This window comes from Botryllus schlosseri, chromosome 2 (genome assembly GCF_051294905.1).
Source record: "Botryllus schlosseri isolate E-star chromosome 2, Bs_hap1, whole genome shotgun sequence".
Classification (NCBI taxonomy): Eukaryota; Metazoa; Chordata; class Ascidiacea; order Stolidobranchia; family Styelidae; genus Botryllus; species Botryllus schlosseri.
The window spans coordinates 12,159,492-12,179,514 of record NC_137237.1 but is presented as its reverse complement, the minus strand read 5'-3'; the positions used below and the strand labels follow the sequence as shown (position 1 = coordinate 12,179,514).

At 39.6% G+C, this 20,023-nt stretch overlaps 3 protein-coding genes across 4 annotated transcripts; all 3 read right to left on the bottom strand.

Annotated features, from left to right (window-relative positions):
* Positions 1 to 22: 22 nt before the first annotated feature.
* LOC145433582 (uncharacterized) lies at positions 23 to 2,684 on the bottom strand. Its single transcript, XM_080310716.1, has one exon. The coding sequence runs from the start codon at positions 2,064 to 2,066 to the stop codon at positions 648 to 650; it is 1,419 nt and encodes a 472-aa protein (XP_080166842.1). The 5' UTR covers positions 2,067 to 2,684; the 3' UTR covers positions 23 to 647.
* Positions 2,685 to 6,431: 3,747 nt separating this feature from the next.
* LOC145433578 (uncharacterized) lies at positions 6,432 to 9,205 on the bottom strand. The gene is made up of 2 exons (XM_080310711.1): positions 8,971 to 9,205; positions 6,432 to 8,287 (listed from the first exon to the last, which is right to left on the bottom strand). The coding sequence occupies exons 1-2, from the start codon at positions 9,048 to 9,050 to the stop codon at positions 6,946 to 6,948; spliced, it is 1,422 nt and encodes a 473-aa protein (XP_080166837.1). The 5' UTR covers positions 9,051 to 9,205; the 3' UTR covers positions 6,432 to 6,945.
* Positions 9,206 to 10,140: 935 nt separating this feature from the next.
* LOC145433577 (fatty acyl-CoA reductase 1-like) lies at positions 10,141 to 17,169 on the bottom strand. Of its 2 annotated transcripts, XM_080310709.1 has the most exons (12): positions 16,894 to 17,168; positions 16,381 to 16,556; positions 14,214 to 14,308; positions 13,986 to 14,124; positions 13,799 to 13,922; positions 13,505 to 13,733; positions 13,348 to 13,443; positions 13,204 to 13,285; positions 12,397 to 12,486; positions 12,188 to 12,317; positions 11,423 to 11,550; positions 10,141 to 11,358 (listed from the first exon to the last, which is right to left on the bottom strand). In XM_080310709.1, the coding sequence occupies exons 1-12, from the start codon at positions 17,083 to 17,085 to the stop codon at positions 11,178 to 11,180; spliced, it is 1,662 nt and encodes a 553-aa protein (XP_080166835.1). In that variant the 5' UTR covers positions 17,086 to 17,168; the 3' UTR covers positions 10,141 to 11,177. The 2 variants fall into 2 exon arrangements, with proteins under 2 accessions (XP_080166835.1, XP_080166836.1); XM_080310710.1 differs by lacking the exon at positions 12,397 to 12,486 and having other exon boundaries at positions 16,894 to 17,169.
* Between the last annotated feature and the right edge of the window lie 2,854 nt (positions 17,170 to 20,023).

Sequence of the window (20,023 nt, the reverse complement as noted above, 5' to 3'; positions counted from 1 at the left end):
TGATAATTAACAGGTTAGTACGCTGAAATAAATATACCTTCTGTTATAAAATGCATAACACCCGTAGGCATGAATGTCAAAAACGCAACATATACCTTTTATCTAAATACCGTGTAGTGTGTACGATTAATTTACTTTTATTAAATAGCCACAATATTTCAGAAGAAAGATCAAGAGCACATAAGCAGATTAGACTTAACATTATTTCAAACAGAGTCCTTACCAAGATCAGAATTCTACAGCACAAAATGAAAAACCATCACAGTAATGAAATTCTAAAATATATCATATAAAAATCTGAAAAAAAACTAAAATCACTACGTATGTGAAATGAAAATCAATCTTTCATCTTTATAATACATAAATTAATGGATGAACCAAGCATGAAAAGGCAACAACCAATATAGGAAGGTAGACATATTTACTCAAGTAAATATAGTAATAATTTTCAACAAATTTAGGTAAAACACAGTGCTAGTATGGGTTCGATCGACACACTTGCTAGCAAAACTCGGTAAATTTTCACAAAACAGCATTTTGGCAGCAAAAACAGAACAGAGCAAAAGATGGTACTGTCAGTCAGTTCTGATTGCAGAGTGCATGCCAAATACTGTCACTGACAACGCAAACCTGTTCTCACAAAAAATTCAACCAATTTGCTCATCACCTATATCACCACAGCTATCGTTATCAGAGAATAGCGTTAAATCACCAGCAGCATTTGTAAGGAACTTCAACTTCAACCTTAAAAATTCCTTCTCACAGTTATATTTTTCTTCACGAACCGCATAGTTCTCTGTCTTCAAGGCTTCGATGGTGTCTTGTTGCGCAGAGACTTTGGCACGTAACAAAATCACTTCTTTGCGAAGTCTTTCCATGATCAGAGCCTGGCTTTGAAACACTTGCAGGCTCCTTTCCTGGTGCAAAGCATAGTCCAGTTCCATCTGTTTTAAATCCAGGGCTTCCAACGCGGAATTATAATTTATTTCATCAGTACGATTCATAGGCAAGTCAGTGTCAGATAAGGACTGATAAGGAGGAAGGTAGCACATCCGTTTGCAGTTATACCACGTATCGCCTATCTCCTCATATTTACTGTTGAGAAGTACGTCTCCACTGAATCCTTGTTTTTCGAAAAATCCAGTAGCTTTGTGGTCGGCATTAACCACGATCGCATCATATTTGCCCGAAATCAACGGACTACGAATAAGATCGGTGAGGAATTTACCAACTAACATATGACGAAATCTCTTTCGTACCGCTATCAACGCAAGATGCATAACTTTATGCCCCCGTTTGGGGTAAATACGATCAAATGTTAAACAACCCATTAATCTGTGTTCAATACCTATCAAATCATGCGGCTCACCGCAACAGTTATTCTTAGTGATAGAATCCATCCAGGCCAACTTTTTCCGTTGCCTCTCTTTTACATCCTGTAAAAATTCATCGACGCCTTTTGTGAAATCTTCTTCTTCATCCTCGTCCTCTTCCTCATCGGATGTGTCCATATCACTAAATACATCGGAAAACCTGCTATCTTCTGGTTCCCCGTCACTTTTGGCGGCGGATAGAGTCACCGTGTTTTCCGGTATAGATGAGGCTCCGTTTTGTAATTGCTCGTCAAAATCTGTGCTATCACCGCTTGCTGAATGAGTGTTATCTTGATTAGACAATACAGAGTCATCTGCAATGCTCATATGTTGAGTTTGTAATTTGTGTAATGCCCGTTGCTTGAAGCACTCCAGTGCTTCACTAGCATCTTGTAAAATCATAATAGTCCGAGCGAATTTTTCACATATGGTAGCGTAAATTACGTCTTCAGTGACATCAGGCAAAGCTTGATCATATAGCGCAGCAACAGCATGTACCAGGTCCCTGTTCTTTATTCCCGGCACTTCTTCGGAGCATGGGTCCCACTTAATGAATCGGCGAAAACTAACAACAACCGGTGCTCCGGTAATTGATGCAGCAGGTCTGCCTTCCAGATAGTTAGTGGCGTGCTTCGGCGAGTCTTTTCTGGTGAAAATCTGGTGAGGAAGTTTCGTTACAACTTGATCGGACATGCTTGTCCAGAAATAATCTATAAGAGTGTGATTGCTGATTATATGCTTCACATTGGCAATGAAAAATAAGCACACCAAGAACTCGATGCAGTTATCTCCAGATTATCCTCGCAACAACTTTGATGGAGTGCATTCTGTCAGATGAAAACCAAAACATCACAAGAATGATACAAACAATATGTTGTGGGCTATGTCCAGGTGAAGGACGGCATGGTAATCTTATAGCTGGCAGCCTGAGTGCAAAATTATATATCAAAAGTTCGTGCTGCACCGATATTAAATTTGTAGATTATAGTCTTGCACTTGAACACAAAGAGTGAATCCACGATATGGACTTGGATTTCAAGACGATGGTAAGAGTATATTTTATAATCTGGGTCTGGATTTTGAAATGAGCAATTAAAACACAAATTGATTTGCAACTTGAATTTGTATTTTTCCAGAATAACCATAAGGAACGAACAAATTCAAAAATTTGTAGCTGTAATTTCATGTGATTTCGGAAGGACTGCGTACGATGGAAAACAACCTTAAATGTGGATTTTAACTACAGATTTAGATTTCCTGCGCGGACACACAATATCGTCAATACAATATGCAACTTGAATACACAATGACATGTAATTAACAAATAGGATGTCGAAGCGACCAAGTGCAATAGTGCAGTCTATCAGAGGCAATATATTACACTAATAGCCCAAGGCGGGAGTTTGATTTATCGACTTCACCAAGTGAGGAGGGTTGGTGCAATGACATGCAAAATAAGGTCAGTCACATGCAAAATAAGGTCAGTCGCGACATGCAAAATAAGGTCAGTCACATGCAAAATAAGGTCAGTCGCGACATGCAAAATAAGGTCAGTCCGCGCATAAATCCAAATCTATACTTCAATTCCAAATCCAACTCCTTTTCTTATGAGAACGAAATTCAAAATATCTTTCCTGTATATAGTAGCCTACTTTCAACAGTAAAATTCCTTATCTATATCCTAAGTCTTAAGATGTTTCAATCAAAAGATAATCATGATTATCTTGATTATGAAAGTCAGTCGCATGAAGAATATTATTATCAGTACGCGCATAAATCCAAATCCATATTTCAATTACAAATCCAAATCTTTCTCTTATCAAAAATAAATTTAAAATATCTTTCCTATATAGTAATTTCATGTTCGAGATTCCTTATCTATATCCTAAAGCTGAAGATGTTTCAACAAAATATAATCAGACGATTATTACCATTACGAGGTGATTGGTCGCATCTAGAATATTAACAGTCCGTGTATAAATCCAAATATTTAATTCAAATCCAACTTTTTTCTTTGCGCCACTGACCTTATAGATTATTTTGCTAGCGACTGACCTTATTTTGCATGCGACTGACCTTATTTTGCATGTGACTGACCTTATTCTGCATGTGACTGACCTTATTTTGCATGTCGCCACTGACCTTATTTTGCATGTGACTGACCTTATTTTGCATGTGACTGACCTTATTTTGCATGTCGCCACTGACCTTATTTTGCATGTCGCCACTGACCTTATTTTGCATGTGACTGACCTTATTTTGCATGTCGCGACTGACCTTATTTTGCATGTTTTTGACCTTATTTTGCATGTCATCGCACCAACCCCGTAGAATAAGGTCAGTCACATGCAAAATAAGATCAGTCGCAACATGCAGAATAAGGTCAGTCACATGCAAAATAAGGTCAGTCACATGCAAAATAAGGTCAGTCACATGCAAAATAAGGTCAGTCGCGACATGCAAAATAAGGTCAGTCACATGCAAAATAAGGTCAGCCGCATGCAAAATAAGGTCAGTCGCGACATGCAAAATAAGGTCAGTCTCATGCAAAATAAGGTCAGTGGCATGCGAAATAGGGTCAGTCGCGACATGCAGATTGCAGAATAAGGTCAGTGGCATAAGAAAAAAGTAGGATTTGAAGTAAATATTTGGATTTATACGCGGACTGTTAATATTCTATATGCGACTCACCCCGTAATCGTAATAATCGTCTGATTACATTTTGTTGAAACATCTTCAGATTTAGGATATAGATAAGGAATCTCGAACATGAAATTACTATATAGGAAAGATATTTTGAATTTATTTTTCATAAAAATAAAGAATTGGATTTGTAATTGAACTGTGGATTTGGATTTATGCGCGGACTGATAATAATATTCTACATGCGACTGACTTCGTAATCAAGATAATCATGATTATCTTTTGATTGAAACATCTTAGGATTTAGGATATAGATAAGGAATTTCAATGTTGAAAGTAGGCTGCTATACAGGAAAGATATGTTGAATTTATTTTTCATAAGAAAAAAGTTGGATTTGTAATTGAAGTATAGATTTGGATTTATGCGCGGACTGACCTTATTTTGCATGTCGCGACTGACCTTATTTTGCATGTGACTGACCTTATTTTGCATGTCGCGACTGACCTTATTTTGCATGTTTTTGACCTTATTTTGCATGTCATCGCACCAACCCTGTAGCACCAAGTCAGTTCAACTCGTTTCTTCCTTTTCACTTTGGTGCAATTCTTATGGCATCTTTAATTGATGGAAAGGGTAAAATGATACGGATTCTGGTGGCAGTAACGACAGTTTCACAAATTCTACTCGATAAACATGCAAACAAATCGCGGCGACATGACGACCACTGAATGGCGTCAAATGTCACACTTCATTGGATTGGTCCATTGCCCATAGACTTCGAATACACCACTTTTGGAAAATATCGGTTTCCAAATAATTTCAAATATTGAAAACACCTCAAGATTGCGGTACAGTGAAAATATACTAAGGAATGGACCGTGGACATTACTTGCAGTAGTCTTTCAATCAGTTCAGTGTGCCTCCTCTTTACATCGCCTGGGCCAAGGTGGGTGTCTGATTCCATAGACTTGTCCAAGTCGCTTCGACACATTCCTATCTTTTCATTGTGTCGCATTTTTGTGGTGTATGGAACTGATAAAATTTCGAATAAACCAACAAAGAGTAGATTTTAGCGTCGCTACTTCTGCTTGAAGTAGTTTCAAGATACTTTTAATAGGAATATTTCTACTCGTACTTGAGTAGATTTTAGCTTTCTTAACTACTTTGACCACCTCTGACTATGGTATAATTGCACTTTCAGGAAACACAATCTACTCATTTTCACTTATGAGTGCACTCCTATGACTCTCGGTAAATCAATCCCACAGTTCTCGCTTGAAACTAGGGTTGCATTTAACACCACAAAACGCTTTGATTAAAACATGTTTTAAACAAAGGCATTTAAAGAAAATTGTGTTATTTTAAGTTGTATAATTATACCATAACTGTGTAAATACTTTGCGAAAAACATGCTGTATGAGCAATATGAGCATACGGACGATTACCATCCGGTATAGCCGAGGTATAGGCTATACCGTATGGGATGGTTGGAACCCTCGAATAGTGGGTTCAACAGCTATAGTACGTAGATGTTTCGTCAATGGACCTATTACTCTATATTTTCAATTGTCAATGTCAATCCACGATGACGTCACAATAGAATATTCTACACGTCATGGCTCGAAAAAAATATAGCAAAACATGTTTTAAACAAGGCCCTTGTATTAAACATGTTGGGTGTTGGGTGTATGATTCAATAGACTGCTCCAAGTCGCTTCGACACTTTCCTATATCTTTTCATTGTATCGCATTTTGTGGGGTATTGAACCGATAAAATTGCTAATAAACCAATGATGATGATGATGATGATGATTTAAATGCAACCCATACTTGGAGCAAATTATTAGTAGTGGTGACGTCATTGAAAAGGGCGATACCGATATATTTCTAAGGAGACAGCCATAGGGCTAATAATTATATCGGGCTTCGGGCAATGACGTCAACAATCCTACAATTGTTGTAAGCAGACGGTGTCAGTGCTCGGGGGGGGGGGGGGGGGGACTGATTTATGGTAGGACTTACCAGATGTCCTCTTTTAAGAATATTTGTCCTCTTATTTCAAGAAAACCGAAACGTCCTATTCTTCCGTCCTCTTTTATTACGTTGATTAATTGCCAGGCGAGTTCGTAGAGACAGCCCAAAAATACAAGTCCAAAATGGGTTGTAATGTATTTTTTTAGTCAACCTACGAGCAATCACCAGTTTTCTTAAAGACATCCTTTCTAAATTTCTGTTAATGTTCTTGTCAAAATAAGTTTTCTTTTTCTCGGATCTCAAAATATGGTAACACTCGCAGGACGTACGATTAGACGACCCTACCGTATGTCAATCTCGCCTTCGGATCGAGTTCGATTCGAGTTCGCTCCCAACCTAGTATCAAATCCCTTGCAAGGTCAAATTCAATGTACTGAAACTGTAGTGTCAATAACTTTATTATTTAGCACTCAGCAATATCTGAAGTGTATAATATGGTAGGAGTAATCAATGAACAATAATGAACATAATACAAAAAGATCGTGTTGTGGGGCGAAATGAAATTAAAGTTAGAGAACCATATACAGATTTGCTTCAAATTAATTATACATACTGCATATCTGTTCAAAGATCACAAAATCGGTGGCGATATGACGCTAGCAAAAATTTTGACAATGATATCAATGTGACAACACACGCCTCTCTCGACGGATCATGACAAAATCACGAGTTACGCAAATCCCTAACGAAGACTAGATATACAAACGGCCAGCGTCCCTGTAATATTTAGCGTTGAGATGTCGCGAGTTACATAACGGCACGGGAACAGGATCGAGACATTGACCTGAGATCTGAGACTCGTTAATACAAAGGAAATTCTCCATGCCAAAAAAATCCTAAATCTCCAAATAAACGAAGAACGTAACTCAAGAAGAACAGAAAGACCACGTCATATCAACAACGCTTGTTAGACTTGACCCTCTTCGGCAATGTGGGAACTTTGAAATCGCTTTCCTGCGAACTAATTCCCAGTCTTCTTTTGGCTCGCCTCGGAGATTCTGCCCAATTCCCCGGCGTTCTGTCACACTCGTTTTGGGAATGAAACGATCCAGAAGAATATGCTGGCGACGCCAGTTTTTTCCTCGCCTCGAAAGCCTGCTGCCGCATGTCAGCGGACGGTTTTTGGATGTCTCGGTAAAATGCCTTTTCAAGATTCGCCATGTTGATATCCTTCTTGCTTTTGCTATTTTTATTGGTCGTTACGATTCCTTCCTGCGTCATTTGATTGACAATCTTCCTCGCCAACTTTTTTTCGCAAGAAAGACGCACGCTCAACGACGTGACTGTGATGCTGGTGGTAGCGAAACACGCTTCAAGAGCCCGACGCCAGGTGCAAATTTCTTGGAGGCGTTTTTCACTCAGTTCGCAAAGAGTAGCATCCGTAGGATAAAGGCTGGGTATCGACGGGTCGGCACAGGCGTTGCAGGTGTGAATCTCGGGTGCGTTATCAAGGCATACGCAAAAACACACGGCATGCTGCCACAGTGAGCATGATCCACATTGAATGACGTGACCGTCAATTTCGTCACATCCGCAGGGGCAACGGATTATTTGCTGAGTACCCGATTGCAATGGAGTAGCGTGTAGAGATTGCGGTTGACAATCCATATCGTTTTGCTGTTTCTCGGGCACCGGAATCTGCGTTGGCGCCGCTATAATCTGACCCCTTCTAATCACAAGACTGGTACTGTGAAATCCTTGCTGCATCGTGCCGATGATATGAGTTTCAGAGTCGCTGGTAGCTTCCAATCCGTTAGCCAGATCGCCCGCCTCAAATCCGAAAGGTTGGTATTCCGCGGGCGTTTTATCATCATAGTAAGTCAATCGCATTGACATGGAGAATGTAGGGCCGATTTCTTCAAAGGACGATGCGATCCCAGAAAGCTTTGTGATGAACTTTTGCGCGCATGCTTTGGTTTCTTTGGCAGTAATTGGTGTCGATCTGATAGGTTCACCATTACTCCCCAGCTGGACATCGGTCATCACTTGCCTTCCCTCGTAGGAGAATCCGAAGGTGTAAGTTTCTAACATGTCTTGCCCGCTCGTTGGACTTTTGTAGGTGATGGCGAGCATAAGCTGCTTCAGATATTCCTTCTCCAGGGCATCATAGACGCTTGTCAGCCATGTAACAAAACCGTCTGCCGGGCTGTTACGTCGGAGAATCCATACCTTCATGGAATCTATTCTTCGTTCGCTATAAGCTTCGCCCGAGAAGAGACCGCGACAGTACGCAATGCTAGAAAGGGCGATCGCAAGATAACGCTTTGTTTCCTGGAAACTTGCCGCTTTCGTTACGGCAGTGGGCCTCACTTGTTGCGCAGTTGATGCCATTATTTAATTACGACAGAATATCATAAAATAACTGAATATGAATCCATGCTGATTACCTATCCCACTACGCTGACATATCGATTCGATGAGGCAATACTGAATACTCAATAGGCCTGCCATAATGTGTTTAGTCAGCGGAACGAAAAAAATACGACATCTACTTCCAAACTTAGGTCCCAGCAATCGTCATAAAATTCTTCTAAATGCCCGTCGATAAATCATTTGGAGAAATGACTCTGGGTGCAATTGAAAGATTTTAAAGAATTTTCAACAATATTTTCTCCATTTCTTCCCCAACAAGGCTGGCTATAAATATGGTTCCAAATTCTGAAGATTCGTAATTAAGAGTCGATCACAAATATGTAGGGTAGGCCTACAGATCTTCAACTTTACAAATTGCATCTAACAATAGCAACGATCGCATATAGCAACGCGCGCGACTGAAACAAATTGTTGCGATCTTCAAAAGAAGTATTTTCGACAAGGGTTACGTAATATGCAGTAATTGAGGGATTCGATTCTGAATGTTATCTGTTATGATTGAACCATTACAATCAGACGTAAAATTGCTAATACACCGAACTATACCTGATGTCTGCAGTACAGTCACTGCCGAGTCCACATATGTTGTGGGTCGATTTGGCAGTTATGGGGACACAGTAGGCCATTGCTTGCGCGGCAATGAGCACAGAACCGAAAACACATTACGTTATTACCGCGACCTCTCGGGGTACACCGTAGCCAAGTATCGCTGTCAACACTATAGTTTCAATTCAGAGCACGGCGAGGAAATTAAGGAACTCCTGCCTGTATCAGTCACGTACAGTACATACCCGGTACGAAGTACACATGATAAACAGCAAACCGATAGACCACAGGATGCTGCCTCAAACGCGAAATTCACCGGAGACCAGGGTCGAAGCTGTCATCGATTCTGTATGATGTCATAATGGATAAGTCATTTCAAGTGTTTCGTCATCTTTAGTTGTTCACGCATAACAGAGTCCGCTGCTCGCGAATCTTCTGCGACTGAATGAATATGGCAATGGCATGTGTATTGTGTATGTGTAAGTAGCCGAACTCTCGCTGGATGTGTTGGGCAGTAATTCCCCTCCTAGACGCCGCTCAGCATTTGATCTAACGAGTAGTAACGAAATAGTTGCCGGTGCCGTAATTGAACTATGGCCCGGCTGCTTTTCTGCAGTCGAGTCAGGATAACCTAATGCCGTGTAGCGTGCATACCCCAAGAACAGAGGTTTCATGTTCTTTGGTGTATCCTAGTTTTTATGGTCAATGCGTAATATCGTTCGTATATTTATAGTGAATTTTATCTTGCAGCTTCACCCTTCATTAGACGGTTCATTGAATGATCAGAGGTTTTCAACTATAGTCTCGGATTTCGTACCACTCGCCTCTCGGCAGCGTGGTCGCCTACCGCTCCGTGCCTACTTCTTTTTCCAAAGACACAATTCCCTTTTATATAGCACTTGTAAACGAAACATCACATAAATCATTATCAAACACAACGTTGTTAAGTGCTCATCCGACTTTTGCATCAGTTTGTTAGTTATGGGCCCGTTTTTTGTGTGGGAGGGGGGACGATCTTCATAATATGAAACAGTAATTTCATTGACTGAGTGACGATATTCCAGCTACTTTCCACTCATCCAATGGTGCTGAATAAACTATCCCCTCCATGCAATCAGGTATGAATGCATGCCGACCATGACACATACAAGGCAGCAATAGGCAGCTCAATATCAATAATTACAGCATATATATTGCATCGTGGTTATGTACAAATCAATAGTTCTAGTAATCCTAATTAGTCTAAAATCCTACCTACGAATCACACACCAGCTATATTTGCAGGTGAACAAAATATCGCCAGTAAAGACTGCAGTTCATGAATCAACGATTTCCAAGGCGGGCCGCAAAGAGAATAATCAGGAAATGAGAAAATTTATCTTTCCGATCTCTTCTGGCTAGTTATATACAGTGATCAAATTCCCACTTTTTGTCAGTCGGTTTTTGTCTCTAAAGTGATGATAACCGGTTCGCTTATCTCATAAAATTTCACAAACCGGCCAAATCCAACTACTAGTTATAAACAAATAGTCAATTCAGAAATCGCAAAGCGCGAGTTGGAATATCACCTATCAATGAATAATTTAGCTTGAAACGTATATGTGATAAAATTATCTAATTAGAACATAAATACATTTCAAGTCAAGGCAACCTACTTGACAAAAGAAGTACTTTTCTCGACACCTCTGGCTATCTGTGTGCAAGACTTGCATAAAATTCAAGTTGGAAAAAGTGGCCTATTCGCATAGAAGTATACATGACATAGTCACAAAATTTTTGCGAAAGAGACGTCGATGTGCAGTAAGGCTGTGGAACATTCAGTAACAACTGCTACTAAGACAATACTATTGCTTTCCCATCCCTATCATAATAGATTGAAGCACTATCAACAATCATATAAAATAAACTTCCGGTGAAGAACCTCGGTAACTCATGCCAACACTGCCAGTAAAGTCAAAACGCAGCATACTATCACAATATTCCTTGCGAGGTTAGTGAAATCGAATAGTCAACATAATTTGGAATACTAAAGAGGTAAAGTATGTATCGAATCTGCATTCAATGGATGATGACCATAGCACATTAAAATACACAATCAAAATAACTTCACATGATTGCAACACCACATGCCGGTTCACAGTCACTAAATTACCACTACATCGAAAAGGCAGCTAGTATAGTAGTAGCTAGTACAGTCGGAATAAATTTTAAGATCCAAAAAAGCTACCTCTATGCAAAGTGCTAGAGATTTGGAAGAATTTAAGAAATTTGAAGCATAGAGACACCACTAAACGCCACAAGTTCTGAGCGATTCCGGTCGGAGCCACAAGGAGTCTCCAAACCACCAAAAAAGTGATCGAGTGAAACAGGTAGCTGATCATTCTCAATCTGTAATAGACAGCACAATTGAAATAATGCAATAGCACACCCGTAGTTGGAAAATATTTTTTACAATTTCAGATGTCTTCTGGCGGCCGGGTAGCTTTCGGGATCGTCCTTCAGTATATGCTTCCTAGTGCCAAGTGTGAATAACTTCATGTAATCATGCCAGTCGATGTTTCTCGGGTCAAAATCAAAAGTCTGGAAGCGCACCAATTAAAAGTCAATGCCACTGCCACAAAATCAGATTCGTTAAAATGCTCTAGATAAGCTCAGTTTAGCAAAAGCGAGTTAACGCAGCACAAAAATGTTGCTTTCTCAATATTTGAGCAATTCAGACAGATGAATGACAACAATACCAAATTGTATGAAAGAAAGGTGTGGAAATATAATTGTAGTGTTGATTCCAGGGCGTCAGCAGAAAACGGTATTTGCAAATACTCGAGTCCAGTCTCTAACACTAATGATTCAAGTTGCCCTAATCGGTTCGGAAGTCAAAATTATTACTTTCTTGATGTACTTCGTAAACTTAGAAGTAGATTTAGGAACAAGATATCCAGCTTGCAATGTGATCTTTCTACTACAATGGTTACAAAGCTACACCGATTACCTCTGCTATTAGCTACTCATTCACAGACACATATTAATATAATAATTTATAGAGAAATTAAAACCCTTTCATTAGTGACGGTCAGGGACGTTGTGAACCCTGAGATCAGAAACTGTTACACTCGGCCCTAACATAGTGCCAAGATATATCGGTGAGATTCATCAATGCAAAAGGCCTTTTGTTTCTGCTGCCTGCTCATTACAGGAATGATGAATCTCAATTGGTTACCTCTCTGTCTTTTGCGGACATGTGTTGCAACAGAGCCATCATATTGCGATTCTCCCATCTGAAGGTATTGTTTAAAAAGTATTGCAACACATCGAGCGCAGAATCCACCTTTTTCGTCAGCCGTGTGAGCCTGAAATTGCGAAAATTATTCTGCTCAAAGCTCAATGTATCTATCATAATACGAAATAGACAGGAATGCAAGTCAATACCGTGGTCTTCGCCCCATCATCCGCAGAAATATATCGAAAATGTACGCGGGTAAATAATGGTACATGAACATCAAAAATCGCTGCGTGTAACTGAAATAGAAAAACAATATCATGTGCACAGAAGAAAGCAGCGAGGCGAGACGGATAATTTTGGTTTGTTATAGTCATGAAAAGCAAGGGAGAGCCTAATGCAGGGGAAATGACATGAATTGCATAACTACGCTACAAGGTGCTTTATAACGCTGACAAGAATAAGTCCAACAGCATATAGATCAATACAAATTTTAATTATTCCAAGCACAGAGCATGCAAGATGCAACCAACTTGCAAGGATAACAATAAAATTATCCAGACGCAGGAAGTAAAAAAATATATATTTTGAAAATTCAATTCGGTTACAATCTTAATGAGAAAAAATATTTAATGATTTTATGGTATAATTGTAATTCTTCAAACTACTGATGGTTGCTCCCGAACGATTGGAAATCCTAAAATATACCGTACTGATATGTGTCTGTTTAAAGTTTTTCCGTGACTTGAATAATAATTTGATTATCACACGTTTTTGTTTTGTTTACTGCATAATTACCGATACAGCTGATTTTGTCTTGCGTAATTTTAAAAATTCCATTATTACTTCATACTATGTCAAATTGATTTTCATTTGAATCCACGTTTATGTTTGTTATTGCTGCCAGCTCTTGATAAGGGGCAGACGAAGTCTTGAAGTTGAATATATTACAATGAATGTAGTCCTGAAAGCAATATCCAACCAGAAATGTCAACCATGCAATAATAGGAACTTACTTGTTATTGGTTAGTTGAAAGAAAGGTTTTCTGAACGCCCCGTTGAATGGGTAGCTGTCGAACCAATAGGTCATGCTCTTTTCTGTTATAAAATATCTCGTTAATATTTTCCGCGTATATCGTTGATAGGAAAACAAGGCTTACGCCATGCGTCCAAATCGTTTGGATTGTAAGTCCCCGTTGTCAGGTTGTACACTGGTATGTCCGTTCGGATTTTAGCGTCACTTTCAGCAGCCGAATCTAAAAGTAGCAATTTTGGGCAATCCCGTCTCCAAAAAATTCCAACAACTTATGAAATTACCACTGTAATCGCTCAAAGATGCACCGATATTAACCGTCAACCCGGGAGTGTGTTTATCCCGCAAAAACTCTGTCCCTCGTTTCCAAGCGGCCGCTATCGCACAGCTCGCCGTAAAATCCACAGGTATGACATCAAGAACAAGTCCCTCCTTTGCTCTCATATTTTGAAGAATTCCCTTTCCGCAAGCAACAATCACACCGGTTGGTCCGTTTAACGTGGTAATCCATCCCTGTCGGAAAATACATGCAATCGAATCCGAAAATCGCTGGCAGGTGCTGGTTAAGACAATCCTACAGGAATAGGGTCGTTCCAAACAGCGCCGACAATGCTTGGTCTTAAAATCACGACAGGCAAGTCGCCGCTCTCCTTGAATACAATCTCCTCTCCGATCGCCTTGGTGAGAGTGTAGGTGTTGGGTCTGGGTAAAAAAATTGGGAATGAATTTGGAACGGCATTGTGCATGAAGGTAGCAAATGCAGACCTTTTCCCGAGAATTTCTGGTGTCAACTTAGTCATCATCTCATCACTCATCCATTTTTCAGCTTGCTGGATTTCTTCAAACTTTGGATTGGTTTCATAGTAACACTCTCCGATTTCCATCCGGTCACAATGGGAGTAAGCTAATTGATGGTATAGATCTACTAAGTTCAAGCTCCCAATAGCATATACATGTTTAGATCATACAATCTTACAATATTACAATTCCTACCTGTCGATAGATGAACTAAGACTTCTAATCGCTTCATACGCTTGCATATTTTCAGGAGACGCTTGACAGCAAGAGTGTTCAATACAAATGCCAGCCTGCCGAAAAGCAAAACAGTGAATAAAATGGAAGAGGATTGGAGCATAAAAACTGCCTTGGAATAGTATTCCAATGGAATACTGAACTGGAACACTGAAAATTCATTGTAATCGTAAATTTCTGAAAGTACTCTGGATATGCAATTAGTAGCCGAAGAGATGGGTGAACTTAACATTTATCCATATTGAGCTTAGTACAGAAATGGGTTCTGACTACATATATGTTTTTGTATGTTTGAAAGCGATGTCTATTATAGGGAAGTTATGAATGCGTATGCTATGAGGATCTTAAAGTTTCAAGTACTGCACCTCAACTTTGGGAGGGAAATCCCTTGCACGATTTTATTCCTTGAATGTGTCTGTCCTGGAATTTCTACAGAGTTGTGACTACAACATAGCGGGTATCGTGCTGCCAATGAATTGGATCAAGATAAAAAAGCAAAGCGCCTACCTATTTTATGGGTGTAATAAACAAAATACATTTAGTCAGGGTTAATTTTTGGTACCTGGTTTGTGGTTTAGGGGTTTGACAAACACCGAGTTAGATCATATATCGATCAACGAGAAATCCGCGATATCCTGATTTGAATCTTGAGGGGGGGTGACTTTCTAACAATAAGCGTGGCGGAGTCCCACAGTGACGGGTCTTGGTACTAAATGAAGGTATTCGGTAGAAGCATATTATTACTGTAATGTTTGTAATTGACAATTCAAGTGTTATGCAATTCAGTAACAGGTCCTCAGGGCTAAGACCTGAACAAATTATGCATTAAGGTTTGATCACATTGAGACTATTGAAGCACATTTAATTTTGCCTATACAGTAGTGCGTTGAATTATGATAGTTGCAGTGGCACAAAGACACTATTATTCAGCAATAATTAGAAATAGGCTTATTGATTTTATGAACAAATATTTGATCATAGGGAACCTGACAGTACCAACAGGCGATATTTTATCACATGTAACTTCGACTCCAAGCTTATAACATACATAAACTACCTTTATACAGTAGATCAAAATTTGGGTGACAGTAGATATCTTGAAATGTGAAAGTCAGTCTAGTCTTTCAACCAGCAACAGAAATAAGTATGATATTCTCTTAGTCAAGTACTCGACATGATTCAATCATTGGACTTCAAATATTTATCAAATCATGGCACAGATAAGAACAAACACCCAGAAGTGCACAGTGCATACAGAGTTTATCAAACATTGAGAAATTCAAAGTTAAAAAAACAATAGTATAGTTGCGCAACATATGACGACATACAATTTCTGATAATGAGGATAAAGATTTCAACAATATAGCTGCTGCACTTCCACTCTTATACACAATACACTTCGAATTGGATATCATATCCATTGAAATCAGGAATTAGTCCCATTAGTGGACTTACTCAACGTACTATGTGACAAAGGCTTCTATATATAAGATATATTGGGTTAAGAAAAGTGCATGGAGCTATTGTTTTCTGAGAACAGTAACACAATAGAACCAGAAATGCACTTGGACCTGGAACATAGGATACAAAGTTAGTTAATGGCAATGACACGGAATCTATATCAAGCCATACCTTAGTTAGAAATGTAATATTAATGAAACCGTTCACGACAGGACAGGGGTTCTTAAACTGGGGACAGACTAGCTTCAAAGGTTTATGAAAAGATGACGAATCTTGTGGGCTCAGCCCCAACCTGCTTTTCGACTAGACAAACGTTACATATCAGTCTTGTATTAAACTCAATACAGCCAAAAATTTAAACAAAACAAAAAATACAGATTTAGTTAATATAAATGTGGAGAAGCTTACGAGAGATTCGCAACAATGCTTGCTCGTTGGATGCACGTAAAATAGAGAGAGTGAGAAAAGATTCAGGACGAAAATATATAGATAAGAACAGAAATGGAGACATCAAATCAAATTCAATCAGGCAATTGGAATGGCAGATTTTAAAACAAAATAAAATGAATGACGGTTTAATTCTAGAACTATTTCCTAAAAACACGAGTCTCTAACACGAGCATCGATAATCTTGAATATGACAATACTGGCAATCCGAATCTATTACCTTAAATGTTCATTGAAACGTAAAGTAGCAGCAGAATGGTAAAAAATTTGCACTTCATTTTCCAAGGTATCTATGGCTTCTTCGCTGAGACCCAAATTTTCTTTTTCCAAATCACAGCTCAGCACATGAAGTTTGCTTAGGAAGTCAGGCCGCTGTTCACGCAGTTTGTCAAAAATCTATGAATAGGGTCAGTAAAAGTTACTGCGACTCATCCAATACAATCGCAGGATATGTTCACAGTTACAACAGAATTAAGTGGTATGACTTTATCTAGATGTTGAGCAATCATAAATGAACAGTGCATGTAGGAACATAGAGTCTAATTGGTGTTCATCAATACTTTATACGCTTACAAAATCACCAGAGTTTCAGTGCAGGCAAGCCTGTTATCCTACAGATGCATCATAAATGGTATTATAGATATGTAAGATAAGTACTATCATTATGTGCCAGAGTCATCTCCTTCTTCAGAAATTGATAGCTGGAAATGTAAAATCGTTTCGACAGGCTTACCTCCTCTGATGCAAACTTTTTGACTCTTTCTTCTGGGCAAACTCCCTTCCTGGAACGCGCAAGAACGTATATTTTTCGTACATCAGGGCATGATCGGAGTAATTTCTCGATAACACATTGCCCAACAAATCCAGTTCCGCCAGTAAGAGCAACTGTCTTCCCGGCAAAATATTCAGCAATCGACTGAGTCATGATTGAAGAGATGAAAGTAAAATTTGAGCTACAAAATGAGATAAATGTATATATTTATACCCAAGGCTTCTAAGAAAAGCAACGTTATTTTCAGAACATTTTTTCCATTGAAGCTATAAATCTTTTATTCAATGTTCTGCTTGATATCATAATAGACATGATGAATACACATTACACAAGTATAAAGGCTGGGCTGGCAAGAATCTTCCACACAGAAGGACAGAATGCAGCCTACTTGCCTAATAATTAATATAAGTGACGAACCCAGAAGTACGCCTGTACGGTGTACGCGGTGTCGATATCCCTTGTATTGATGTGCTGCGATTTTTCATAACAAAGCTGATTTTCAACTTTGAGGGCGCAGCTTAAAGGGAACAGTGACCTCGACCCTAATAATAGTCATGTTTAAATAATATATATGGAAGTATCATTCGCATAGGCCCACTTTGAAAAAATCCGAGGTATGATCATGCAGGGTTGTAACCGAGTCACAAGTCAATCTCACTTTTATAATTTAGACTCGAGTCAAGTGGAGTCATTTTCAATTCACCACCGAGTCAAGTCCAAGTCCAAGTCAGCGATCAGAGGTTCGAGTCCAAGGGATTGTGTTGACTGCTCAGGTTCCAGTCAAAGTCTTGTTAACCCCCTTTTTATAACTCTATTTGGTGATATCGAATGGTTCACATTCAAGATATACCATTTTTCTCACTTTTAGCAGTTTCTGGTCACATTTTCAAACAGCAGTGCCAATAGGCGAAATCCCAATAGTGTGGTAACTTTACTATTCTTTGAAATTGCACTGAAATGTCGGTCTTCGCCGTCTCAGTCTCGAGTCAATACACAGATTGATTTCTGAATTTTGCGAAAATGACTCAAGTCGAGTCATTACAACCCTGTGGTCGTGTGACATATATATGATCAAATTGCCAAATTGTTTGGCTTACATTGAGGCTACATAGATTCATTTATTAAACTAGTCACAGTATTACATCAAAAATGTTACTATCATTACGATAGCACTTCTGAAGTATTCACAAGTACTCAACTCCGCAATCTCGGCCTATCAATGGTCAGTAGCAATATGGACTAGCCCAGACATGGTCATAATTTTAGAAATTTGGTCCAGGATAAAACATCTTGGAGCAGATTTCATCAGCTTGAATATTTTCCATAGCAGAATCTACAAAATAATTTCCTTCATGACATCAGTGGATTTCTAGAGTTTGGCAGTAGTCAACTTCATTTGGAAGGTCATAGAACAATGGTTCTTAAACGGGCTGCGGCCCAAATCTGAGTTTAGCAGCATCTCGTGACACAAGCCCCGCACATCAAAAAATAATGCATTTTTAATATAGTAGGGCCTACCCAACACTACATGCTACATTTTTACGGGCATGTATAATATAGAGAATGCACAAACAACATTTGTACGCAACGTAGCTATATGAAGCATGTCTGTCGCACTCGATTTCAAATTGGGGTGCATTATTTTCCTCTACGGGTAGCATTTATACTGAATTTGCACTATGGTCTACCCAGATTGCAAGGATTGACCTGCGCCGGTGTCGACCATTTAGACCAGTGGTTCTCAACCGCCGGTCCGCGGACCGGTGCCGGTCCGCGACGACATTCCCACCGGTCCGCCAGGTATATCACAATTCTATGCCCTAATTTCCAGATGCAAGGTTGAAGGCTTGTCCATTGATAAAATAAATAAAACATCCAATTTTAAACTGATTCAGAACTTCGCGAGGTAACATTAGGGCTGGAAACATGTTCGTTGTGACTTAAAGTTCAAGACGTGTCATTTGGCGACATGCGAGCGACAAGTACAGATACGAGCTGCATCATCGCTAAACAGTGCAATTCGTTTTCGATTAGTTCATTTTGTGCCGGAGTGTGACTGGGGCACCCGAAACCGCCCAATTGGAGTGGGGCCGAGCTTGAAAAAGTTACAAAATTATTTTGCGAATGTCACCAAATGTCTTGCTAATTAGGTGCCCTTCTCCGAGAAATACGCATAATTTCTAGAAATAGGCATTTTGACGTCAGCCATTACCGCGCCACGGCGTACCAACACATATTGAAGATTAAGCTAACATAGGACTCCGAAAGGTGTTCCATAAATTCGGTAGCGAGAAAACCGATTCAGTCATGAATGATCGAAAATTTTGTCCAATGGCGCGTTCAAGTGACATGAACTCTCTGCTTACAATGAGTAGAATGAATGTGATCGCAAGTACTTGTGAAAACATCCACCCAACTGTGGGGTCAGGGGCGAAGTCACCAGAAGTTTGGCTTATCGCCCGGTGGGGGCCCAAGGCCAACGTTTGTGGGGGTGGGCTGACGAAGTGCTCTTTCGGCCCGGATTTGCGGATGGCTGGTATAGCTGCTGTATGGTGTTTTTCTGCGACACGCATTGTATTCGTAGTTGCCAGAGTAGCCTGCGTACGGAGTCAGTGGGCAACGAGCAAGCTGTAGCACGACAGGGTGCTTGGTTCGACTTCGAAACGCTTCTCTCGATATTATCAAAGAGATAAATATATTATTCGAATTGGCGCCTTCGGCACGAAAGACTGTAAACGACTCTCGGCGGTAGCACGTTTATCTGGGCAAGGCAATTTTACCTCGACTCGGAAGACTCACTACCATAAAATCACATGGATGCGATCATACAGATACAGATATAATTAATTACGATCAAAATCCTCTAAATGTCACTCACTAGCACCATATAATTGCAGAAAACGGTTGCATACTTCACATTTTGGCTTCATTTCAATTTTGAAAGTTCACCGGTCCGCCAGACCTTTTTTGAAATTTTACCGGTCCGCGAGGTGAAAAAGGTTGAGAACCACTGATTTAGACAACCGGACATATCAATATCCAAGGTTGTGACAACTATATCGATACAGTCCTTTTTGCACAAGATTCTATC